At 43.6% G+C, this 27,487-nt stretch overlaps 1 protein-coding gene across 3 annotated transcripts in view; it reads right to left on the reverse strand.

Annotated features, from left to right (window-relative positions):
• LOC126458048 (Golgi-specific brefeldin A-resistance guanine nucleotide exchange factor 1) overlaps positions 1 to 27,487 on the reverse strand; it is a 317,427-nt gene that overhangs the window by 34,217 nt on the left and 255,723 nt on the right. For 2 of the 3 annotated variants that reach the window (XM_050094843.1, XM_050094841.1), the window contains exons 31-32: positions 27,247 to 27,473; positions 24,393 to 24,671 (exon numbers count right to left, since the gene is read on the reverse strand). In XM_050094843.1, the coding sequence (XP_049950800.1) occupies positions 24,393 to 24,671; positions 27,247 to 27,473 (506 nt within the window). The remainder of the gene's footprint in view (positions 1 to 24,392; positions 24,672 to 27,246; positions 27,474 to 27,487) is intronic. The other variant, XM_050094842.1, reaches the window with a different exon arrangement.

The following is a 27,487-nucleotide window of genomic DNA, read 5'->3' on the forward strand; positions in this document are numbered from 1 at the left end:
GGCTAGTACGCTGTGGGTCATCAGTTCAAACCCGACCACCAGAAATTATTTAGTTCCTGAATTATCGTATGTTTCTAACATTTCTGTATTATGGAATGTTCAAATGTTCATCTGGGTACCAGAGTTCTGGGATATTCTATGTTTGTAGAAACAACTGCACACACAGAGATAGGTGTCATACGTCACTGATGACCCCATATTTCGAATTTCAACTTGATTCTAATTACAAACTTGAGATGGTGCTACTTTCATAAGCGTATTGAGAAGCTACCTACTGTGTCAGAAAACTAAGCAGTCCAGTACATGAAAGACTAATTACATCCAATAATACCAACAAAGCCATAATAAACTGTATGCATAGACAAACTTGTATGATGCATTCACTAAGCATTTAAAGTACAAACATTCAAGAAAGGTATCTGTTCATACATAGTCAAATTTTATTAACTGTGTAGAGCCTATCACCAATGTTTGCATTGCGACAGGCATCTGTCTCTGTCTGAAGGGTCAGTTACTGCTGTTAGACTCTTCAGTTTAGTGGTAGTGTCTGTCCTTGCAGCACGGCATCAGAGCCTATCATTTTGTTTATGAGTTGACACAGCTTCTACTAAGAAGCGATTTTTTTATTTTCTTGTATCCTTCTCAGTTTAAATTCTTGAATAACTTGCATGTTTGTGTTCCAGTTCCATGCTTTATTAAGTATCTAGCATATGTTTCCACTGTCTTTAGTGTGGATAGGGACTGCGAGTGCTGTGTTCATATATGAACTGAGTTGGTGACCCTTCGCTTGCTGAGCACTACGCTCGAGCCTCTGCGTTGGAGAAAAAACCCCCAGCCTTTCGCCCTCTCAAATAGCGGATGGAAGGGAAAGTCCTCGCGTTCACTGCATACCACAGTGAACCCTCTAACGCCCCATTTACAGAGTGGGAGCTTCTCAGTGCCCTTGCACACTGCCCCAACACAGCTCCTGGGCCCAATCGGATCCACAGCCCAGATGATTAAACATCTCTCGTCTGACTACAAGCGACATCTCCTCGTGATCTTCAACTGGATCTGGTGCAATGGCATCTTTCCATTGCACTGGTGGGAGAGCACCATCAAACCAGAGCTCTAGCCCGGCAAAAACCCGCTTGATGTGGATATCTATTAGCCCATCAGCCTCACCAACATTCTTTGTAAGCTGCTGGAAGGTATGGTGTGTCAGTGGCTGGGTTAGGTCCTGGAGCCACGTGACCTACTGGCTCCATGCCAGGGCAGCTTCTACCTGGGTCGCTCTACCAGTGATAAACTTGTGTCCCTCGAGTCTGCCATCCAAACAGCCTTTTCCAGATGCCGACACCTTGTTGCCATCTTTTTTTATTGACAAAAAGCAAATGACACCTCCTGGTGACATCATATCCTTGGCACATTATACGAGTGTGATATCCGATGGCCGCTCCCAATTTTTATCCAGAAAATCCTGTCGCTTCGTACTTTCCATGTCAAAGTTGGTGCCTCCCTTAGTTTCCCCCACATCCAGCAGAATGGGGTTCCGCAGTGCTCTGTATTGAGTCGCAGTGCTCTGTATTGAGTGTATCTCTATTTTTAATGGCCATTAATGGTGTAGCAGCAGCTGTGGAGCTGTCTCACCCTCTCTGTATGCAGATGACTTCTACATTTCGTACTGCTCCACCAGTACTGGTATTGCTGAGTGGCACCTACAGGGAGCCATCCACAAGGTGCAGTCATGGGCTCTAGCCCATGGCTTTCAGTTTTCGGCCAGAAAGTCTTGTGTTATGCACTTCTCTTGGTGTCATATCGTTCATCCGGAACCAGAACTTTATCTTACTGCCATTCCCCTCACTGCAGTGGAGACATATCGATTTTTAGGACTGGTTTTTGATGCCCGATTGACTTTGCTTCCTCACCTTCGTCAGCTTAAGCAGAAGTGCTGGCAGCACCTTATTGTTCTCTGCTGCCTGAGCAACACCAACTGGGGTGCAGATCACTCTACACTGCTGCAGCTATACAGAGCCCTTGTTCAATCCCGCCTTGACTATGTGAGTCTGGTTTATGGTTTGGCAGTACCCTCAGCATTGTGTTTACTCGACACAGTGCACCACTGTGGCATCTGACTAGCGATGGGAGCTTCTAGGACACGTCCAGTGACCAGCGTCCTTGCGGAGGCTAGAGTCCCTCCATTGCAGGTCACGCATGCGCAACTGCTCACCAGTTACATTGCACACATTTGTAGTTCTCCTGCTCATCCGAATTACCGTCTCCTTTTCCCACCCACGGCGGTTCATCTCCCGCATCAGCGGCCCAGGTCATGGCTTCAAATTGCAGTTCGTGTCCGATCCCATCTATCTGAACTGGAGTCCTTGCCTTTACAACTTATACTCAATGTCCAATCACGTACACCACCAGGTGCACACCTAGACCGTGGCTTCGCCCCTGGACCTTTCACATGGCCCAAAGGACTCAGTTCATCCCCTGGCTCTCTGCTGTCACTTCATATCGATTCTTGACATGTACCGAGGCCATGAAGTGGTTTACACCAATGGCTGATGGTCGTGTCAGCTTCGTGTATGTCCATGGAGGACATACTGAACAGCATTCGTTGCCTGACGGCTGCACTGTTTTCACTGGAGAGCTGTTGACTATATCTCGTGCTCTTGAGCTTATCTGTTCATGCCCTGGGGAGTCGTTTCTTCTGTGTACTGGCACCTTGAGCAGCATACAAGCTCTTGACCAGTGATACTCTCATCACCCTTTGGTAGCGACCATCCAGGAGTCCACCTACATCCTGGAATGGTCCGGACGGTGTTTGAGTGGACCCCAGGACATGTCGGAATCCCAGGCAATGAATTTGCCAACAGGCTGGCCAAACAGGCTACACGGAAACCGCTTATGGAGATCGGCATTGTGATAACTGACCTGCATTTGTTTTTACGTCGCCAGGTTTTTTGGCTTTGAGAGATGGAATGGCATAGTCACAGTACACCCAACAAACTGTGTGCCATTAAGGAGACTACGAATGTGTGGCAGTCCTCCATGCGGGCCTCTCGCAGGGTCTCTGTTGTTCTCTGCCGACTCTGCACTGGCCGTGCTTGGGCAACCCAAGGCTACCTCCTGCGACGTGAAGACCTGCCTTAGTGTTGATGCATCACCCGGTTGACAGCAGCCTATAATCTGGTGCACTGTCCCACTTTGACTGCCCTGCGACGAAATCTTCGGTTACTGGACTCATTGCCGCTAATTTTATCTGACAGCGCCTCATGAGCTGATTTAGTTCCACATTTTATTTCTGAGGGTGGATTTTTATCATTTGATCTAAATTTTATCATATGTCCTTTGTGTGTCTGTGTCCTGCACCCTATTGCTTTTAGGGTTGAGGTGGTTTTAATACGTTGCAGAGCGGCTTCTCCTTTTTATTCTCATCGTCAGCCAGCCATGGTAGTCTGTTTTGTCATTTTAATCTCTTCTACCTGTTTCTTGCGTGTTTCTGTAGTTTTCTTCTACCCTCTTTTCCATTTAAGTGTTTGTTGCTCTTCCGTTGTTCTTGTGGTTTTTCCTTTCTTTCCATTATGTGTTGTGAGTCTTGCTTGTTTCATTCGCACCCTTGTGGCGTTGTTTTTTCGGAATAAGGGACTGATGACCTGGCAGTTTGGTCCCTTCCCCCCTCTTTTAAACCAACCAACCACCCACCCACCCACCAAATTATCAATTAGGATGCATGGGCGTAGGCAGAGGGTATATACTGCCAACTTGCAAATTCTGTTGCAGAACGTGCTCTACAACATGACATCCATGAACTTGGTGCCTGTTTCACCACACTGTGCCTTCTGGGTTCTTCCCCCAGACATCAGTTTCTCAGAACTCTGCAGGTGGGAACTAGTAACACTAGAACATGTCCTTTGTTCTCGCTACCCACCTGATCTTAATTTAGGATAATTTCTTCTGTCACAACATTTCTTCACTGTAAATACCCTTTGCTTCACTCCATTTTAGTTCTCTACATCTTTCATTGTCTTTCCTGTCTATTTTTCACCGCCCCCCTCCCATCTCTGTTACGTACAATGCACTAAGCTTCTCACCCTTATTAACTCGTGCTTGGTGTTTCAGAAGTAATCTGTCTTGCATATTACCCTGTCTTCCACCTTCAAGCTCTCAGGTTTTCAAATCTCATCTGATGCAGTCCCCAACAGTCAGTCTTTCCTTCTCATCCCGTACGGTAAGTCTCCCCTGACCCACGTGTCTGAGTGACTTTCCCAAAATCTACCCCTTTCCCTAGACCTCTCCAGCTCTTTTCCTTCACCCCTCTTCCATCCCCTTCAGCCCTTCTGCCTGAAGGAGGAGCCACTGGCTCAGAAAGCTTGCCAGTTACAACAGTCCTTTATGTGTGTATACAAAAAGATAAGTCAGATACCTCACATAAATCATTTCACACAGAAATATTGCTGCACACTCTCTGCAAGCATTCCTAAGTCAGGTGTCTCAGAAATACACTTATGATATCTTGTACACATAATTACAAAAGCATAAAAAACATATATGTGCACAAATGATACTTCAAAATCATTTAACATGTATTCAATTAATGCTAGTGCTTTTCCATGATTTCCTTAAATCTTTTGAGGCAAATAATGGGATGGTTCCTTTGAAAAGTCAAGACTGATGTCCTTTCCCATTAGCTTGTGCTCTGTCTCTAATGACCACGTTGTCAACAAGAAATTGAACTCTTATCTTCCTTAAGCTATTTATTATAATTCTTTAAATTGTGGTAATGGTAAAGTCCTATCTTGTCTGAGCTAGAAAACCACAACAAATATGCTTTTCTATGCAGTATTTATGCATTAAAGCTACTGTCCTGATACAAGTGATCCCAGTTCATTATATTTTTAGAAATTGACGACAACTTCATATATTTCTGTATCACTACATGGTCTATGACTAAAAACCATGACCTTTTTGACAGGAAATATTGAATCCCATTTTCCGACTATGATGATACTCTGTAGGCACAAATTTGATAAGAATTTGCTTATGAGGGACAGTGTCAAAGGTATTTTGGAAGTATAAAAGTATGGAATCCATTTGAGAACCCCTACCAATAGCACTTACCACTTCATGTGAGTAAAGAGCTAGTTGTGTTTCACACGAACAACATTTTCTGAAGCTGTGGTAACTATTTGTCAATAAGTCATTTTCTTTGAAGTAATTCACAATGTCTGAACACAGTATATGTTCCACAAATCCCGTTGCAAGTCGACATTTTGCTATGGGACTGTAACTCAGCATATTGTTCTACTTCTTTCCCTTAGTGTGGTGTGTCCTGTTATTTCAGAAAACTTCGTTTAATTACTCTGCTGTAGTGGTAGTGTCATCAGTGATATTACCATTGCTATTGTACAGCAAGGGTATTGATTGTGTCTTGCCACTGATATACTTTACACATGATCATAATCTCTCTGGATTTTCTGCCAGATTTCAAGACAGACCTTCATTGTGGAAACTGTTAAAAGCATCTCACATTGAAGTCTGTGGTAAGATTCAAGCTTCAGTAAAACATCACCTATCTTGCAGATCTTGCAGTCTTCTAAACTGACATGCTTTTTTTGTTGCTTCTGCAACAGTGTTCTCACCTGTTTGTATACCATGGGGATCAGGTACCTTCTCTTTTATTTATTTAGTATATATCTCTCAACTACTGCCCTTTGTTTCTGTATAAGCCTCATCTGGTCAACACTTACATAGTCAGTTTGGACATGAGCAAATTTTTATCTCCTTTTTTAAATAAATAATTTTTTGATTTTCTGTGGAGTATTTGAAGTGACTGAATACAGTCTTGTTACATTGACCTTGTGGTCACTAATCCCTGATCCATCATGGCACTTCTTATTTGCTTTGGATTAAGTGTTACTAAGAGGTCAAGTATTATTTCACAACCATTTAAACTTTTAGTGGGCTCTTGAACTAACTGCTCACAATCATTTTTGAAGAAAGCACTTAATACAATTTTGGATGATACTTTATGTTTACCAACAGCTTTTTACATATTTTTTTTACCAACATATCAATGATGGGTTGAAGTGACCACGAACTATAATTGCATGAATGTGGTACCTATTTGAACTGAGGCTAAAGTTTTCATTAAACGTATTAGAAACTGCATATTCTATGTGCAGGGATCGGTAATTTACTCTGTTTGTCAAGTATGACCTCAAAGGAACACTCTACATCAGTTTCACTACAAGCCAACAGCAATAAACATTCCACATTTAATATATCCTTCCTGAACACCATTAGGTCCTTTGCAAAAATGTCAGCTGAACTTAGTTCTGGCTTTAGCCAGCTTTAGCATTTATAACTATTAGAGTTTCAGTGCTTTCTATTAGTACTTTGAGTTCTGGTTGTTTCCCAACATACTTACAACAATTTACAACTATAATACTGACTACTGCTAGGTCTATCCTTTATCCTATTTTTGCCCTGCACCCTTTTAGATGATATCCTTTCTGCAGTTTCCAGAAACCATCTAATCCCCTTCATACAGCCCCCACTACCCATGCAGTCACCTCCTGTGTAGTGGATTGCTTACCTGTTAAATGGAACCCGAAATGCCACCAGTCTATGGTGCAAGTCAAGGAATCTTGCAGCCTAGCTGGTCGCATAATTTTCTAGCTACTGATTCAGACCCTCCACTTTGCTCTATAACAAGGGTTCGCAGTCAGTCCTGTCAAGGATGCTACACTTGTTGAGGTCTGTCTTCACCTCCCAAGCAAGACTGGCAGTCTTTACCACTTCATGTAACACCCTGAGACCAGAGAGAACCTCTTACAATCCAGAGTGAGACAAGTCATTAGTACTGACATGAACCACCACTGCATCCTGTGATCTTCACGGCATCCACAAGCACCTGTTCCACATCTGGTTTGATTCACCGATATGCACCATAGAGTGTTTGCTGGACTTTTTCCTCTCCTTGGCAGGTATATCCCTAAGGCACCCCATTACATGCTTCACATTGGAACTCCAAACTACCAGTAATCCCACCCTGTGTGACCTCCAGGGTCTTGCAGCCTGGGAGGTTTCCCCTGAAAAAGGAGAAGCGATAGCATCTGGCTCAGAATCTTTGTCACATACAGATGATGCCTGAAACCTGGTCATCAGATTAACCAGGGAGGCTCTTTAATTGACCTCCCAGGAAGTCTTCTGCTGCCTGACACACCTTTGAATGACCTCCCATCACTGGACCTCAGATGAGTTGTCAACCTCAGTTGGAGACATGAGGGTTGTGCTGGATGTCCCCTGAACCCCTACATTTGACTCCACACATGATGTCTACTGGCAGCAGTCCCAAGCTGCACGACCGAAGCCAGGACCGCCTGGTGGTGTGAGCTCGGCAATCGCATTTGTGTTGGTAGATAACACTCACTCTATGTTAACACCGGGAACACCTGTTGGGGTCTGGTGCCCAAAAACTCGTTTGATCTTTGCCCAGACTCGGGATGGTGACATAAGTCACCCAATGGTCAGCATCTACCTCTCCCAACGCTCCTGTTTCTGCCTTTCGATAAGCTGGTAAATGTGGGCATGGGGCCGTTTAAAGCCTATGAAGTGCTCCAGGGTGCCGCTTATGCTGCTGTAAAGCTCACTGACGCTTCTTAATTGTTGCCTCAGCGACTTCCAGTGACCACCAAGGGACTGTCTTTTGCCGGGGCACCCTAAGGAACGAGGGATCGCGTTTGCTGCCGCAGAAACGATCATTGTAGTTACCTGCTCAACCACCACATCAATGTTACCACATGGGGGAGATTCGACGGTGACAGCAGAGGTGAAGGCTTCCCAGTCTGCCTTGTTTAAAGCCCATCTGGGTAGGCGTTCATGGGCCTGAAGCCAGGGCAGTGACATGAAGATGGGGAAGTGGTCCCTACCACACAGGTCATCATGTGCTCTCCATTGGATAGATGGGAGAAGGCCAGCACTGCAAAATGAGAGATCAATGGCCAAATATGTGCCATGTGCCACACTGAAATGTGTGGCACCCCCAGTATTTGCAAGGTGCTATCCAAAATTTTTGGAACTGGTGCTGCGATCTGTTGGAAACCTTACCTTTGGACTAATGGTTACCATCACCCTCAAAGTAGTTCCCATCCGCATGTACATACCAGTCCCAGCGCTTCTGCCACTGGTCAAGCGTTTCCTGGAAGTCCTTTTCTTTGAGGGTGTTTATCACTGCCAGTGACATTTCTTGAATTCTCTCTAGTGTGTCAAAACATTGGTCCTTCAACTTGAGTTTCAGTTTTGGGAATAGCACGAAGTTGCAAGATGCCAAGTTTGGCAAGTACGGTGGGTAAGGTACAACCGTCATGTTGTTTTTTGCCAAAAACGTCCTGGTGAGCAAGAATGTCTGACAGGAGGCGTTGTTGTGATGCAGCAGCGCATTTCCTCAACGCCAAAGTTCAGGCCGTCGGCCCCGCATGTTTTCACGGAGCCGCTGCAAAACATCACAGTGGTATGCGGAATTCACTGTTTGGTTGGGTGGGACAAATTCTTTGTGCACAATTCCCTTGGTATCAAAGAAAACGATGATCATGCTCTTCACTTTGCTCTTCACCTGACTAACTTTTTTGGGCCTTTGAGAGCCCGGGCTCTTCGACTGGGATGATTGTTGCTTTGTCTCTGGATCACAACCGTAAATCCAGCTCTCGTCGCCAGTGATAACCTGTGACAAGAAGACAGAATTTGATACAAATGTGCTGTTCTGTTAGCGGATCCATCATAAAATCGCTACACACCAAACAGAGTATTACAGAAATCACTGTGGTCATGCAACACGTCCTCCCAGCTGAATGCCACTCCGCACACTGACTCATTAGATATGTACCTCTCACCACCTAGTGGTGCAAAGATCATCTACTACTACTTTCCAGATGGCAGCACAAGTCCCGAAAATTTTGGATTCCATCTCTTAAGAGGCAGAGGTCTAGTTGTGACAGTAAATTTTCAACATTGCTGCCTGGACAGTAAGCAAGATGCCACCCCACAAGGGGTTAAGGGCGTTAAAATCTCCCAAAAGTAGGAAAGATTTGGGGAGTTGATCAATCAGTGCAGCCAAGGCGTTGAGGGGTACTGCACCATCGCGAGGAAGATACACATTGCAGCCAGTTATTTCCTGTGTCATCCTTATCCTGACAGCCATAGCTTCAATACGGGTTTGAAGGGGCACAGATTCACTGCATACCGAGTTCAGGACATGAACACAAACTCCACCTGATGCACTACTATAGTTGCTACGGTTCCTGTAGTATCCCTTATAGCCATGGAGGGCAGGGGTCCACATTGCTGGGAACCAGGTTTCTTGGAGGGCAATGCAGAAACCAGGTGTGAAGCTTAACAGTTGCTGTAGCTCAGCCAGGTGGTGGAAAAAACTGCCACAATTCCATTGGAGGATGATGTTATTGTGAGGCTGGGAAGGCACGAAGTGTACAAGGAGGCAGGTTATGCCACAGGGTCATCTGCTGCCTCTGACTGAGTATTTGTAGCCATTTCTATGGTGGATGAGGCATCAGTGAGATCCAGGTTCACAGGGGACACTACGATCTCCACCTCATCCTCAGATGCAGAATTGGTAGGGGGTGGTTGTGCTGTTGGGGCCACCACAAGGACCTGTTTCTTAGCAGACTACTACTTAGTTTGCTTGCTCTCTCACTTCCTTTAGAGGCTTGCTGGGAAGATTTCTCCGAAGCAGCTTCAGGCACGGAGGAAGACCGTGAAACTCTTTGTCCAGCAGCTTTTGGCTCCTTCAGCCACTGGTGAGTGTGTGCCATGGCATTAGTGGAGACATTGGGAGAGAGGGCCCCAAGGGACCCCTTCTACATGAGAGGAGCCAGAGGAAGGTGTTGCTTCTCTGGCAGGGGGGGAGGGGACCAATGTCCCCTGCATTTGGGGAGGGCCTTGCTCCCAAAGTAGGTGATTTGGGAGCGACGGAGGAAGATTTTCCCCCTACCATCAAGGGGGCGGTTGTATTCTGGTGGCCTCGAGGGCCCATTGTTCTGGCACAGAGTGAGGAACCACTGGCACTTGGAATGGCAATGGTGATGTAGCTGCAGAATAAGTCGATGTCAACCAAATGGTGTGTTATCTTTCGAATTTACGTTTAGCCTCTGTGTAAGTCAACTGGTCCAGGGTCTTGTACTCTGTGATTTTTTTCCACTCCTTTTGGAGTACTGGGCGGTCTGGCGAGCAGGGGCAGTGAAGCTCTCTACAGCTGATGCAAGTGGGAGGTGGTGCACATGGAGTATCCATGTGCAGTGGACGTCCGCAGTCTCGACATGTAGCGCTGGAAGTGCAGTGGGAAGACGTGCTCGGACTTCAAGCAAGTAACGCATCGGGGGAGGGACGTATGGTTTAACATCACAGTGGTAAACCGTCACCTTGACCTTATCAGATAATGAATCGCCCTCAAAGGCCAAGACGAAGGCATTGGTAGCAACCCTGTTGTCTCTGGGTCCCCTGTAAATGCGCTGGATGAAATGAACACCCCTGCCATTCTAAATTGGCACGGAGCTTGTCATCAGACTGCAAGAGGACGTCACATTGGAAAATAATCCCCTGCACCATATTGGGGATTTTATGTGGAGTGACAGAAACAGGAATATCACCCAGCTTGCCACAGGCGAGTAACACTCGGGATTGGGCTGGGGATGCTGTCTGAATCAAGACTGTGCAGTTTTGCATATTGGACAGCGCTGTCACTTCTCCAAACTTATCCTCAAGGTGTTCAACGAAAAGCTGAGGCTTCGTAGGAAGAAAAGAGTCCCCATCGGTTCTGCTACAGACTAAAAACCGAGGCGAATATTGCTGTCTCCATTCTGTAGCTCTACATTCCTGCCATGGTGTAGCGAGGGAGGGAAATGATTTAGAGTCATACCTGTCAGCATTGTATTCTATATTGCCCTTCTTAGAGACTGCTGGTACCATATGGTCACCAGCAAGAGATGACTTAGTTCGCTTCATTGAGGGTCATCCGCCCTGATGCCACCCACTCCGATCAGGGGCTCTCCCCATGGGTGCCACCTTCCACAGCAAAGGCTGGCATGATTGCCATTGCCCAGAGTCCTGATGCCCCTGTAAGACAGGCATCTACTCCTTGGCATACATGGGGAGTTTTCAGCTCAGGCATCAGCAGTGCAATCCCTGTGTTGTCAGGGGGGCTACCACCATATGGGTACATGACAGCCCCACCACAACAGACTGGCTACTGTGCTAGATATTGCATGCAGAGAGATCCAGCATTGTCATGGGGTGAAATGATGGGAGACAACGGAAGACAACATACCCTGGAAAGTGTCCTCGCCCAAATGGTTGTATCGCAGGTGGAGATGCGAAGCCATGATAAGGAATTCAGGACATCTAATCTAAGGGCACTCTCACACCACGTAAGACATCCTTCCTCATATGGCCTGCACTTCTGTAGAATTTTGAAAGTGGCAAGTCAAACCATAGAATGGGACCTGAACTCTTAGTGCCAAAAACTGTGAGACTCCTTTTAGTCGTCTCTTACGACATGCAGGAATACTTCGGGCCTATTCTAACTACTGGACCCGCAGGGGGGTAAATTGGTGGTAGTCATGCCAATGTAGAAGGGTGAACAGTGTTTACATAGTAGCTGGTATATGAAGTGTCATTTTGCGGATGGCTCTCCCTTTGATAGCATATGTTTTGCCAGTTACAGGGCTATTATAGGAGGTGGTAGGAGGTTGCATAGGGCAAGAATTGCAGCAGGGGCAGTCACAGGGCTAGGAGCCATAGGGTTGGGAGGTGGGTGCAGAAGGAGCATAGCGTCTGACAAGAATATTGCGGAGATTGGAAGGTTGACAGAAAGCTATTCTAGGTGCGGTGGGCAAAATTTCAGACAGAATGGATCTCATTTCAGGGCATGATTTTAGGAAGTCATGGCCCTGTTGACGTAGCTGATTAACACATTGTATCCCACCAGCCTAGTTAAAAAGCAGGTTTCCCAGCCCATCACACCTAATCCTGGTACTGCTGATCCCTCCATAAAACAACTTCAGAGCATACCATTGGTGACGCAATATTATCCCAGTCTGGAATGTGTTAATCAGCTACTTGAACAGGGCCATGACTTCCCACAATCATGCCCTGAAATGAGATCCATTCTGTCTGAAATTTTGTCCACCACACCTAGAATAGCTTTCCGTCACCCTCCCTATCTCCACAATATTCTTGTCAGACCCTATGCTCCTTCTGCTGTCATCTCCGTACCCTATAGATCCTAACCCTGTGACTGTAACTGCTGCAAGACTTGCCCTATGCACCCTCCTAACACTACCTATAACAGGCCTGTAACTGGCGAAACACGTACTATCAAAGGAAGAGCCACCTGCAAAATGACACGTCATATACCAGCTGTTATGTAAATACTGTTCGGCCTTCTACATCGACATGACTACCACCAAATTATCATGTAGGATGAATGGGCATAGGCAGAGGGTGTATACCGGCAACTCGCAATATCCTGTTGTGGAGCATGCTCTACAACATGCTAATCATCACCTTGGCGCCATCTAGATTCTTCCTCCAGACACCAGTTTCTTGGAAGTTCGCAGGTGGGAACTAGAGCTACAACATGTCCACTGTTCTCGCCACCCACCTGGCCTTAATTTACGTTAATTTCTTCACTGTAACCACTCTTTGCTTCACTCCATTTTTGTTTTCTACATCTTTCATTGTCTTACCTGTCTATTTTTCACTGCCTCCCTCCCACCTCTGTTACGTACAATGCACTTAGGTTTTCACTCTTACACTCTTATTACCTCGTGCATGATGTTTTCTGTCTTGCATATTACCTTGTCTTCCATCTCTCAGGTTTCCAAATCTTGTCCGATGCTGTCCCCAACAATAAATCTTTCCTCCTCATCCCACACAGTAAGTCTCCCCTGATAAGCAGTTCTGGGTGACTTTTCCAGAATTTATCCCTTTTCCTAGACCTCTCCAGTCCTTTTCCTTCACCCCTCTTCCTTCCCCTTCAACACTTCTGCCTGAAGAAGGAACCACTGGCCCCAAAAACTTGCCAGTTACAACCATCTTTTATTTGTGCGTCCTGCCGTCGCTTGGTGAGTAAATTTTTTATCTACCCAATTAAATAATTTTGTCAATATTTGATTGTTTTCATTGTTGTATTTATCTTTTTGTGTATTAAATGATGAGGTTTTCTACACTGACATGCAAGCAGATTATGTGCATAAGGCATCCTGAGGTGGGGCACCACAACTTCCTTCTCAATTCACAAATTTGGATACTTAATAAATGTATGTATGTGTGTTTAGGTTTAAGATTTATTTATTTATTTACTTACAATCAAGTTCCTAATAATTGACACTGTGTGCAATTTCGTTATGACGTGTGTTGCTATTTCAAGTCATTTAGTTTAAAAAATTAAGAACAATATGGACTGTGTTTTTAAAGGGACTTTGAAGACAGATGCATTGATTCACAATTTGACTGAGGATGACTTGCTGGGTGTTTCATACAAAGCCATCATTAACTAATATACAACATAAAACCATCAGCGGAAGAATTAGGTGCAACTGCAAATAGTAAGTGGCTGCCATTACTCTGTGTGGACACACAAAGTGTCAAGTATCTGGTGTAATGGATTCGTTATAAAGTAAAGCACTATGAAACAATTTTTATGAGTAATGTGAGGAACACACAGGTGAGTTCACTGTAGTCAGCTGACCTGGTGTGGCATGCAGCCAAAAAACATTAGTCGACATTGGTGGCAATAACTAATTGTCTATTTTAAAAATAATTTTCAACATGCCTCACAGTTTCACTTAGTTCAGTGATCAGAGGGTATCTTCTAATTGTAAGTACACAGGAACTGGAAGGACTCTTGTGATGATAATGGCTAGTTATGGAGCATTGTTGGGAAAAACTTTCCCTTATTGTGAAGTTATACATAAATGAAAAAAGTTTAATTTGTTTGACACATCCAAGTTAGGAACATAAACGTTTGTTCCTATGCAAAAAGAAAATCCTATTCAAGAAAAGTGAAGAGATATCACCATTCGTGAGTATTAATGAATGTCAAATCGTTTATTTCAAGACGAGTCCACGCGTATAACACACGTATGAAATGTCGTGGCTGACTACAGCCACAACTGAGGAGTCCAGATGGCAAATATCACCCACTGATATCCAGCAACAATTCTGAAGTGAACACTAACATTTGTGCAAGGGATCTTTTCAGAGGCCAGTTAGCAGTAAACAAAACAAATGTTGGTGTCAGCTTAAAATTTAAGGACTTGTCATTATCAACCATAAGTAAGAAGGACAAGAATAACCAAATGTTCCTTTCCTATTTTGCTGCCAAGATTAAGTTAAGAACTGTTTTCCAACAGGAGAGGTCCCCACAGGCGGGGCTGACTGTGGCCATTCACCCTCGTGGGTCTTCATTTGCGACTAGTTGGGAGGGGGAATCAGAATTTCGTACAATAGCCTAGAGCCTTAAACTCAACAACAATATGAAGAACAATGTTATGGCGTTGTGGTTAAGGTAGTTTCAGTCGCATAGTAGGATGTAGGTTCAAAACTCATCAGATGCTTTAAATTATTTTTTTTCCATATCCTTATTGAAATGGTTTTGATCATTATTTTTATTCAGTTAATTCGTTCAAATGTAATTTTTTACATTTCTAATGCTTTGTCATATCATTTTAATCATCATTAACTATTTCATTTATTATTAGTTTGTCTTCCAATCATTCCTCTTCATTTGGAATCTGAGCATGTGACTTGATTTTTTTGTGTTTGCTAACTCTGACGTAACTTCTTCCATTTTATCATTTTATACTTTTTCTCCATGTTATTGCATTCATTATTTTTATCCTCAGGTTGCTTGCATGATATTTTGTCCACAGTGCAACAAGAATTTACACTGTCAATGTCTGTGTGATGATTACCATAAAAAAAGACACATATTTTAACAAAAAACACATTTTACACCATCATACAACCAATAAAATATATTATTTTGGCTTTTGTTTTTTAATCAGTATATCAGAATTTTCAAACACTTAACTATAATGATGGATTAATTAATATAATTTAAATCACATGCATAAACATGCCAAGCCTCCTTTTTCCAAGACAAAAGCAAAGATCAGAAGAAATAATATTATGAATAAAATTATCTGACAAAGAATTACAAATTACAAAATACATTTAAGCCAATTAATTTAGTAAATTAACGATTGATGTCATTTCAATAAAGATTTGAAAATAAAACTTTAAAACACTTTGTGTGATTCATACCTACAGCCTTCTGTACATTAGGAACATATGTTAACCACCACACCACAATGCCATTCTGTCTAGTATTACAGTCTAGAATGTCACATGAAATTAGGAATTAGTTTTTTCATCAATTACTCGTGAACAATGGCCTACCAAAGTGAATGGCTACAGGGTGTGATATCTGGGACCCTAACCTACTTTTCTGTATAGATGATTTCAGAAAGTCAATCCCATCCCTGGGGAACTCTCCTTGTCAATATGAGAAAGATTGTGTAGCGTAATGGCACAAAAATTTGAGCCCTGCCATCAAAAGCTATGATAGGGTTTGATTTACACCGAAACTAAGGGGCAATGTAATGTTTTAAACTACATTTATGTAAGGGTGAGTGCGATAAACACACTATGGTGCACCATGGAGATTAATTAGGGGAACAATGCTTTTGTAACAAGGCCAGTCCACTGCAGACACTCATATTAGAACATGTCATAAATGAATAAACTAGTACGCTTTGAGAATTCTTAGAATACTTAATAACACACTGCACATTGAATTGTGGTGCGGTGTAAAATAACTATTTTTCTTAATAAAAAATATTAAAACAAAAAAAGGTGAATTCAAATAGACAGTGCTGCAGTTAAGACTCAATGCTTTTCAATTTAATCATATAAGTCCTGTGTATTAAGGACACAATTTGTAATATGTCTTCTAGTGAGTATGTAGTAAGAAAGAGTAACCCCCCCTATTCAGTCATTCGACGAAACCCAACAAGACCCTCAAACTCTCTGCATTCAACATCTCCTCAAAAGTCAGCAAAATCATGAATGATTGAGTAAAAACTGAGTTAACAAAGATGGTGAGAAGGAACTCCCCTTGTCCTTGTCAACAAATCAAACCCAAAATTTATTTGGAGCAGAACAACAATCACCATAGGCAAGGTTTACATTTGAAATAAGCTCCTTCTATATGTTAGTTTGGTGTCTTAAACACAGAAACAAATCACTCGCACAAGGAAAAATATTTGATTGGACACTGAGACACCTTTCCTCTTCGATGACCTACAACTTATTATACTTTAGCCATGACAAGATCTTGTAGAAATAATCTTGGTATTAAATGAAATTATAGTAAGTGGCTCACACAGTTGTTTTTTTACAGCAGTTGTATTGATAGATAATGGTGAAGAAATCATTTAAGTTTCTGTTGATCATTCTGCTGTGTACTTTTACAACACTTTCGTCTTTCCCTCTCCTTCCCTCTTTCCTGATGAAGCAACTGTTTGTTGCGAAAGCTTGAATTTTGTGTGTATGTTTGGGTTTGTTTGTGTGTCTATCGACCTGCCAGTGCTTTTGTTTGGTAAGTCTCAAAATCTTTGTTTTATATATATATATATATATAAGAGGGAAACATTCCACGTGGGAAAAATATATAACAAAGATGATGTGACTTACCAAACGAAAGTGCTGGCAGGTCGATAGACACACAAACAAACACAAAACGTACACACAAAATTCGAGCTTTCGCAACCTCTGGTTGCTTCATCAGGAAAGAGGGAAGGAGAGGGAAAGATGAAAGGATGTGGGTTTTAAGGGAGAGGGTAAGGAGTCATTCCAATCCCGGGAGCGGAAAGACTTACCTTAGGGGGAAAAAAAAGACAGGTATACACTCGCACACACACACACACACACACACATATCCATCTGCACATACACAGACACAAGCAGACATTTGTAAAGGCAAAGAGTTTGGGCAGAGATGTCAGTCGAGGTGGAAATAAAGAGGCAAAGATGTTGTTGAAAGACAGGTGAGGTATGAGTGGCGGCAACTTGAAATTAGCGGAGGTTGAGGCCTTGCGGATAACGAGAAGAGAGGATATACTGAAGGGCAAGTTCCCATCTCCGGAGTTCTGACAGGTTAGTGTTAGTGGGAAGTATCCCGATAACCCGGACGGTGTAACACTGTGCCAAGACGCGCTGGCCGTGCACCAAGGCATGTTTAGCCACAGGGTGATCCTCATTACCAACAAACACTGTCTGCCTGTGTCCATTCATGCGAATGGACAGTTTGTTGCTGGTCATTCCCGCATAGAACGCTTCACAGTGTAGGCAGGTCAGTTGGTAAATCACGTGGGTGCTTTCACACGTGGCTCCGCCTTTGATCGTGTACACCTTCCGGGTTACGGGACTGGAGTAGGTGGTGGTGGGAGGGTGCATGGGACAGGTTTTACACCGGGGGCGGTTACAAGGGTAGGAGCCAGAGGGTAGGGAAGGTGGTTTGGGGATTTCATATGGATCAACTAAGAGGTTACGAAGGTTAGGTGGACGGCCCTGAAATGAGATCCATCCTTCATGAAATCCTCCCCACTCCACCAAGAGTATCTTTCCGCCATCCACCTAACCTTCGTAACCTCTGCCTCGACTGACATCTCTACCGAAACTGTCTGCCTTTAGAAATGTCTGCTTGTGTCTGTGTATGTGTATGTGTGGTTGGATATGGGTGTGTGTGCGCGAGTGTATACCTGTCCTTTTTTCCCCCTACGGTAAGTCTTTCCGCTCCCGGGATTGGAATGACTCCTTACCCTCTCCCTTAAAACCCACATCCTTTCGTCTTTCCCTCTCCTTCCCTCTTTCCTGACGAAGCAACCATTGGTTGCGAAAGCTCGAATTTTGTGTGTATGTTTTGTGTTTGTTTGTGTGTCTATCGACCTGCCAGCGCTTTTGTTTGGTAAGTCTCATCATCTTTGTTTTTAGATATATTTTTCCCACGTGGAATGTTTCCCTCTATTATATTCATATTATTAATTTGAACCCAACAATTACGTTTGTTATTGTCACTGTTGCATTTCGAAATCTTTTCTGTCGTCTTATTTTCTCCTTCTGTTTTTGCCAGTAGTTTCACTTTGCATTCACCTTCTCCTTTTTACCGTAATCTACTATACAATTTTATCCCGCCGATATATACTCAATAATACATAATGCGTAATAATACGTAACCCACTTCCAAACCATAACCAAACATTTTTTTTTTCAGCTTTCAACATTACCGCTGCTATAAAATCCACCGTTTCTAGTTCAAAAACAGTTCCTTTCACCTATTAAACAACCACTTCGGCTGGTTCTAATAACTTTTGCTTTATTTCCTTTTCCGTTTTTCTCACATCACCGATCATTTTTAGCCGCTTTCCACAGGTTTTAACATCATTATTTCTTCGTCAGACAATTGTTAGCCTCATTTTCATAATCTGCCACCACAAAACCATTCCTTTGAATACATTTACACGTAGTTTTTTCGAAATTTTCCCAAATTTCTCCACCCTTTAACGTGTTTTGGCGGCAACACAACCACCTAACCTTTATGCACATCGTTGTCTACATACACAAGTTCACCACAGCATCAACATAGCCCAGCTCTAACCAACACTTTTTCGCCTTTTTTCACACCAGATCTCCAGTTGCTTTCTAGTTCACCTTTATCTCTCCCCATATATTTTTATTTTCATTTTCATTTCAGCCCCATGTTACACTTTCCACCTTCTAATACCATGTCACCCTCACAACACCTCCACAACGACCCCATTAAGTTTTATTTACATTCCCTCTGCAAACATGCCTTCGCCCTAGCCAGGTTATGCTCCCATATTTTATTTTCTCAGGTTTGTCCGACATTTGGCATTACCCCCAAAAGCCTCACACTTAAAAGTTCCCATCTCTGGCTGCAACCCTTCTTTCCATCAGTCCCTATACCAGTTCCAAAGTGAACAATCCATTGCCCTCACCCACCTAATCCTTCACCTACACATCAACTCAGCCAATGAACACACCCGTCAACTCCTATCCTTAATAAAAGTCCTCAATCTTTCCTCTCCCACATCCACACCGGCTGTTCAGAGCATCCTCCTACAGGCCAACCACAAACTATCCTATCTCCTGGTTTCCCTGGTTTGAAGGCCAGACATACCAACAATTAAAGGGAACAGCCATGGGTACCAGGATGGCCCCCCTCATATGCCAACCTATTCATGGGTCGCTTAAAGGAAGCCTTCTTGGTTACCCAGGCCTGCCAACCCAAAGTTTGGTACAGATTTATTGGTGACATTTTCATGATCTGGACTCACAGTGAAGAAGAACTCCAGAATTTCCTCTCCAACCTCAACTCCTTTGGTTCCATCAGATTCACCTGGTCCTACTCCAAATCCCATGCCACTTTCCTTGACGTTGACCTCCACCTGTCCAATGGCCAGCTTCACACGTCTGTCCACATCAAACCCACCAACAAGCAACAGTACCTCCATTACGACAGCTGCCACCCATTCCACATCAAACGGTCCCTTCCCTACAGCCTAGGTCTTCGTGGCAAACGAATCTGCTCCAGTCCGGAATCCCTGAACCATTACACCAACAATCTGAAAACAGCTTTCGCGTCCCGCAACTACCCTCCCAACCTGGTACAGAAGCAAATAACCAGAGCCACTTCCTCATCTCCTCAAACCCAGGACCTCCCACAGAAGAACCCCAAAAGTGCCCCACTTGTGACAGGATACTTTCCGAGACTTGATCAGACTCTGAATGTGGCTCCCCAGCAGGGATACGACTTCCTCAAATCCTGCCCTGAAATGAGATCCATCCTTCATGAAATCCTCCCCACTCCACCAAGAGTGTCTTTCCGCCATCCACCTAACCTTCGTAACCTCTTAGTTCATCCCTATGAAATCCCCAAACCACCTTCCCTACCCTCTGGCTCCTACCCTTGTAACCACCCTCGGTGTAAAACCTGTCCCTGCACCCTCCCACCACCACCTACTCCAGTCCTGTAACCCGAAAGGTGTACACAATCAAAGGCAGAGCCACGTGTGAAAGCACCCACACGATTTACCAACTGACATGTCTACACTGTGAAGCTTTCTATGTGGGAATGACCAGCAACAAACTGTCCATTCGCATTAATGGTCACAGGCAGACAGTGATTGTTGGTAATGAGGATCACCCCGTGGCTAAACATGCCTTGGTGCACGGCCAGCACATCTTGGCACAGTGTTACACCGTCCGGGTTATCTGGATACTTCGCACTAACACCAACCTGTCAGAACTCCGGAGATGGGAACTTGCCCTTCATCATATCCTCTCTTCTCGTTATCCGCCAGGCCTCAATCTCCGCTAATTTCTAATTTCAATTTGCCGCCGCTCATACCTCACCTGTCTTTCAACAACATCTTTGCCTCTGTACTTCCGCCTCGACTGACATATCTGCCCAAACTCTTTGCCTTTACAAATGTCTGCTTGTGCCTGTGTATATTCGGATGGATGTGTGTGTGTGTGTGTGTGTGTGTGTGTGTGTGTGTGTGTGTGTGTGTGTGTGTGTGTGCGCGCGCGCGCGCGAGACAGAGTGTATACCTGTCCTTTTTCCCCCCTAAGGTAAGTCTTTCCGCTCCCGGGATTGGAATGACTCTTTACCCTCTCCCTTAAAATCCACATCCTTTCGTCTTTCCCTCTCCTTCCCTCTTTCCTGACGAAGCAACCGTTGTGCGAAAGCTTCAATTTTGTGTGTATGTTTGTGAGTCTATCGATGTGCCAGCGCTTTTGTTTGGTAAGTCACATCATCTTGTTGTTGAATGACAGGTGAGGTATGAGTGGCGGCAACTTGAAATTAGCGGAGATTGAGGCCTGGTGGGTAACGGGAAGAGAGGATATATTGAAGAGCAAGTTCCCATCTCCGGAGTTCAGATGGGTTGGTGTTGGTGGGAAGTATCCAGATAACCCGGACGGTGTAACACTGTGCCAAGATGTGCTGGCCGTGCACCAAGGCATGTTTAGCCACAGGGTACAGGGTGATCCTCATTACCAACAAACACTGTCTGCCTGTGTCCATTCATGCGAATGAACAGTTTGTTGCTGGTCATTCCCACACAGAATGCGTCACAGTGTAGGCAGGTCAGTTGGTAAATCACATGGGTGCTTTCACACGTGGCTCTGCCTTTGATCGTGTACACTTTCCGGGTTACAGGACTGGAGTAGGTGGTGGTGGGAGTGTGCATGGGACAGGTTTTACACCGGGGGCGGTTACAAGGATAGGAGCCAGAGGGTAGGGAAGGTGGTTTGGGGATTTCATAGGGATGAACTAACAGGTTACGAAGGTTAGGTGGACGGCGGAAAGACACTCTTGCTGGCGTGGGGAGGATTTCATGAAGGGTGGATCTCATTTCAGGGCAGGATTTGAGGAAGTCGTATCCCTGCTGGAGAGCCACATTCAGAGTCTGGTCCAGTCCCGGAAAGTATCCTGTCACAAGTGGGGCACTTCTGTGGTTCTTCTGTGGGAGGTCCTGGGTTTGAGGAGATGAGGAAGTGGCTCTGGTTATTTGCTTCTGTACCAGGTCCGGAGGGTAGTTACGGGATGCGAAAGCTGTTGTCAGATTGTTGGTGTAATGGTTCAGGGATTCCGGACTGGAGCAGATTCGTTTGCCACGAAGACCTAGGCTGTAGGGAAGGGACCGTTTGATGTGGAAATGGGTGGCAGCTGTCATAATGCAGGTACTGTTGCTTGTTGGTGGGTTTGATGTGGACGGAAGTGTGAAGCTGGCCATTGGACAGATGGAGGTCAACGTCAAGAAAAGTGGCGTGGGATTTGGAGAAGGACCAGGTGAATCTGATGGAACCAAAGGAGTTGAGGTTGGAGAGGAAATTCTGGAGTTCTTCTTCACTGTGAGTCCAGATCATGAAGATGTCATCAATAAATCTGTACCAAACTTTGGGTTGGCAGGTCCGGGTAACCAAGAACGCTTCCTCTAGGCGACCCATGAATAGGTTGGCGTACGAGGGGGCCATCCTGGTACCCATGGCTGTTCCCTTTAATTGTTGGTATGTCTGGCCTTCAAAAGTGAAGAAGTTGTGGGTCAGGATGAAGCCGGCTAAGGTAATGAGGAAAGAGGTTTTAGGTAGGGTGGCAGGTGATCGGTGTGAAAGGAAATGCTCCATTGCAGCGAGGCCCTGGACGTGCGGAATATTTGTGTATAAGGAAGTGGCATCGATGGTTACAAGGATGGTTTCCGGGGGTAACAGATTGGGTAAGGATTCCAGGCGTTCGAGAAAGTGGTTGGTGTCTTTGATGAAGAATGGGAGACTACATGTAATGGGTTGAAGGTGTTGATCTACGTAGGCAGAGATACGTTCTGTGGGGGCTTGGTAACCAGCTCCAATGGGGCGGCCAGGATGATTGGGTTTGTGAATTTTAGGAAGAAGGTAGAAGTTATGGGTGCGGGGTGTCGGTGGGGTCAGGAGGTTGATGGAGTCAGGTGAAAGGTTTTGCAGGGGGCCTAAGGTTCTGAGGATTCCTTGAAGCTCCGCCTGGACATTGGGAATGGGATTACCTTGGCAAACTTTGTATGTGGTGTTGTCTGAAAGCTGACGCAGTCCCTCAGCCACATACTCCCGACGATCAAATACCACGGTCGTCGAACCCTTGTCCGCCGGAAGAATGACGATGGATCGGTCAGCCTTCAGATCACGGATAGCCTGGGCTTCAGCAGTGGTGATGTTGGGAGTAGGATTAAGGTTTTTTAAGAAGGATTGAGATGCAAGGCTGGAAGTCAGAAATTCCTGGAAGGTTTGGAGAGGGTGATTTTGAGGAAGAGGAGGTGGGTCCCGCTGCGACGGAGGACAGAACTGTTCCAGGCAGGGTTCAATTTGGATAGTGTCCTGGACAGTTGGATCATTGGGAGTAAGATTAGGATCATTTTTCTTCGTGGCAAAGTGATATTTCCAGCAGAGAGTATGAGAGTAGGACAGTAAATCTTTGACGAGGGCTGTTTGGTTGAATCTGGGAGTGAGGCTGAAGGTGAGCCCTTTGGCTAGGACAGAGGTTTCAGATTGGGAGAGAGGTTTGGAGAAAAAGTTAACTACTGAATTAGGGTGTTGTGGTTCCAGATTGTGTTGATCGGAATTTTGAGTTTTTGGAGGGAGTGGAGCTGGAAGTGGGAGATTGAGTAGATGGGAGAGACTGGGTTTGTGTGCAATGAGAGGAGGTTGAGGTTTGCTGGAAAGGTTGTGAAGGGTGAGTGAGTTGCCTTTCCGGAGGTGGAAAACCAGGAGATTGGATAGTTTTTTGAGGTGGAGGGTGGCATGCTGTTCTAATTTGCGGTTGGCCTGTAGGCATCCTCCTATGTGGGAATGACCAGCAACAAACTGTCCATTCGCATGAATGGACACAGGCAGACAGTGTTTGTTGGTAATGAGGATCACCCTGTGGCTAAACATGCCTTTGTGCACAGCCAGCACATCTTGGCACAGTGTTACACCGTCCGGGTTATCTGGATACTTCCCACCAACACCAACCTATCCGAACTCCGGAGATGGGAACTTGCCCTTCAGTATATCCTCTCTTCTCGTCATCCGCCAGGCCTCAATCTCCGCTAATTTCAAGTTGCCGCCACTCATACCTCACCTGTCATTCAACAACGTCTTTGCCTCTGCACTTCCGCCTCGACTGACATCTCTGCCCAAACTCTTTGTCTTTAAATATGTCTGCTTGTGTCTGTATGTGTGGATGGATATGTGCGTGTGTATACCTGTCCTTTTTTCCCCCTAAGGTAAGTCTTTCCGCTCCCGGGATTGGAATGACTCCTTACCCTCTCCCTTAAAAACCACATCCTTTCGTCTTTCCCTCTCCTTCCCTCTTTCCTGATGAGGCAACAGTTTGTTGCGAAAGCTTGAATTTTGTGTGTATGTTTTGTGTTTGTTTGTGTGTCTTTCGACCTGCCAGCGCTTTCGTTCGGTAAGTCACACCATCTTTGTTTTTTGATAAATTTTTCCCACGTGGAATGTTTCTCTCTCTCTCTCTCTCTCTCTCTCTCTCTCTCTCTCTCTATATATATATGAAAGAAAACTTAAGAAAAATGACTGTGAATGGGTAATTACCTAAGTTGTGGCAATAACCACACAACTCATTACTATGAAGAGCACTATTGCAAATATCACTTGTAAAGTTTCAGCCACAAAAATCATTTCTCATTTCATAAAATACACACCAAGTATTAGGCTAAATTAGAAAGTAAAAGTAGAACGAAACAAATCAACTGTTTCACTTTGTAGTAACTTACAGATCTTTGATGAGTGTCCTGGCCGAAGTAGTGTGAAGGAATGGTCGTGACAGCACCTATATGTGCATCAGCTTGTTGTGGTCTGGAGGTTGGATATAAAGGGACAGGTGAAACGGTTTGAGGTGGTGATATGTATAAAGGAGTGGAGAGGCTAACAGAAGAAGGGGCAGTAGGAAAATTGTTAGCTGGAGGAGGAGCTTGCTGTTGATGGATAAAGCTTGCTTCACTTGAATGGCCAACCTGACAGCTCACAGGAGGGCCAATTGCTGTAGATATCATCTGCAAGACAAGTCAGCAAACAGGTCTTTGTAAATAACGATCTTTAGGAGACATTTTTGTAATTTAATGACTACAAAGAACAAAATGGAGGGACAAAGACAAACTGACAGAAGATAGGTAGAACACTGTGGACACAGGATGGGGAAGGGATATAATGGTGTGGATTGATTGACTGATTGATTCACTGATCCATCCATCCATCCATCAATCCAACCCAACCTAACCATTATGGTCTGCGTATCCCACCACCGAGGAAAACCTTAAAGAATGTGATATCTAAATTATATTTACAGTATTACTTAGACTAAGTTTCCTTCAGTGAACTTTATCAGCTGCCAGTTTTTCAGATTCAGCTTCCTGTTAATTCAGGTCCATGGATTGAAGATCTTTCACAAAAGTTTACACAAAGCCTTCCTCCACTTCTGTATCCATCTGTTGGTATCCACAATAGTGCTGATTTTTTGATTCTCCTATGTTTCATGATTTGAGTATGCACCACAAGCTTCAAACTTCTTTCAGCAACAATTTTATGCAGGCTGTGTAGAATATTACTACTCGGCATTTCATGACGCAGCTGATGTCCAAAACTCATTTCAGTCATCACTGGCGAAAAACACTGAGCATGTGTGCGGTTTTTTTTTTTTTTTTTTTTTTTTTTTTTGGGACTTTCCAGCTCTCATACGCAAATATGGTCATCAGTAGAAGCTTTGTGGACATACTTATGGAATCTCACTGCCATTTGGATCATATTCTTTGGGAGACTGCACAAGCTTCCCCAATTCTGCTGTCAGTGTCTGCATCTACGTCCCCATTGTTAAAGATAAGGCTGCCAAGATAAGGAAATTAGTCAACATCTTGTACCTTCAGTTGCACTACAGTGGAGTAGATATATTTTGACTTTTTATGCACGTTGTTTTTGCTTTAGAACTATTTATTTTTAAGTGTCCAGAACTGAGCATTTCTGCTAGCTCTTAAACATCTACAACAGGTTTCAAATGCACAAGGTCTTAATGTAACAGTTGTCTTGCGTGCTGGCAGTACCATAGCTCCTGACAGAGCTTCCAAATTGAATAGTTCACAGCAGATATTAAAATGATGTGGCTCCCCAACATTCCAGTTATTCTAATCGTGATCATTACCCATTTTATGATATCAAGAATTTATATAATACCAATAAATTTATACAACCCACAGCACCGTGTTTGTTTCATTATGCCAATGGCCAAAGACAGTAACCTGCCACTTACTCTATGTAAAGCCTGAGTCCCATCTCCCTGTTATTTCTTATGACAACATTCCCAACTGACTCTTATTATTGAACTTCACATGTACAGTAGTTTCTGGAACAGTGATTTAAGTGAAATCCAAATCAGTCAGTAATTATTAAATATTACACTATTACATCATATATTCTGAAACCACACAATTACATTTATATTTGACTAAAATTTAGTCCATGTACAAGAGTCTGAAATAAATTTAAAAAAAAACTATTTAAAATGTTTGGTACTATGTATCTCAATCTCAATAAATTTCAGTAAATCTCTATTCCCGACAATGTCTCAACTCTAAATTGGGACACTGTCTACATAACTTGCTTTATGACTATTGCCAGTATTATTAACCACTACGAAAAGTAATTCTTGCTTAACTGTTTCTTGTACTTCTAATTAATGTATGGAGTACCAGAAACAGCTGAACTGCCGCTACGTTCTATGTTAATTTTAAGTAACAGTAGTAATAGACGAAAGCAAGTACTTATACAGCCACTAAAATATTTATTAAATAAGTGGTAATTTTGATTCAAACAAATGTAACAGCTTTTTCCTGATGCTTGCATGAATCAAGAGACAAAGAGAATGTGTCAGCAGAATTGTTTGCTTTATTGCCAAGAACAGCTGCCTTTCATGTACAGTAAATTAATGAATGCTTAAGTAAATAAACTGTAAAAATATGGTTGGTTACTTTCAGATATGAGAAGAAAGTGAAGAGTATGGAGAACAGACACTAACAGTTTCTCCAACCCAAATTAGAATGCATTTAGTTGCCAATCACAGAAGCAAAATTTTATCAGCAACTTGTTTTTATTAAACTGTCAATACATATATTGTCTGCCAGATTTATGAAGATATTTGTCATGGTTTTTATTTAGCCAGTAAATGATTGTCACAGAATACATCACACACTTTGGTTAAATTTAGAAACAATTGGGTATATATGCAAGGAATAGAAACACTCTCCATGCATTGTCTACACTGGATCAGGATAGGAAGAAAATGATCCTTGCATGTTATTTATACTCTTCCTCAATGTATGGTTGCTCAAAAAGTACAAATGCAGATGTGAATCTATGTAACATTTGTGTCAGATGATTCTAAACTTTGAAGCGCTATAATATGCTGTTGTTCATCATAGTATAAACATTTCCTTTTTTGTTAGCCCAGTGTTCTGAGTTACACATTGTACATATGGTTACTTATCATGAAAATCAAGTGAGCCCAATGACCATGTTAAATTATGTAAGTTATCTCTTTCAGAAGTGTCACAAATCTCAACATTGTAAGAGATATTTTACCTGTTGTCCCATGTGTGTAAAAATGGGTGCTGAAATATTATGCGGAAGAGAGGATGCAGGCTGCAATATAATACTTGAAGGTCTAACACTAACTGGTTCTCTAGCTGCAATGGTTTCATAACCAGTCACTGTTACTGCAGCATCAGCCTGTGGGTCTGGTATATGCGATAGCTTTGCATCATTGCCTTCTTCTGTCACTATACTTTCTGTAATGTTTTGGGCTTCTACTGAAAAATAAAAA

Source organism: Schistocerca serialis, chromosome 2 (assembly GCF_023864345.2).
Source record: "Schistocerca serialis cubense isolate TAMUIC-IGC-003099 chromosome 2, iqSchSeri2.2, whole genome shotgun sequence".
Taxonomy (NCBI): Eukaryota; Metazoa; Arthropoda; class Insecta; order Orthoptera; family Acrididae; genus Schistocerca; species Schistocerca serialis.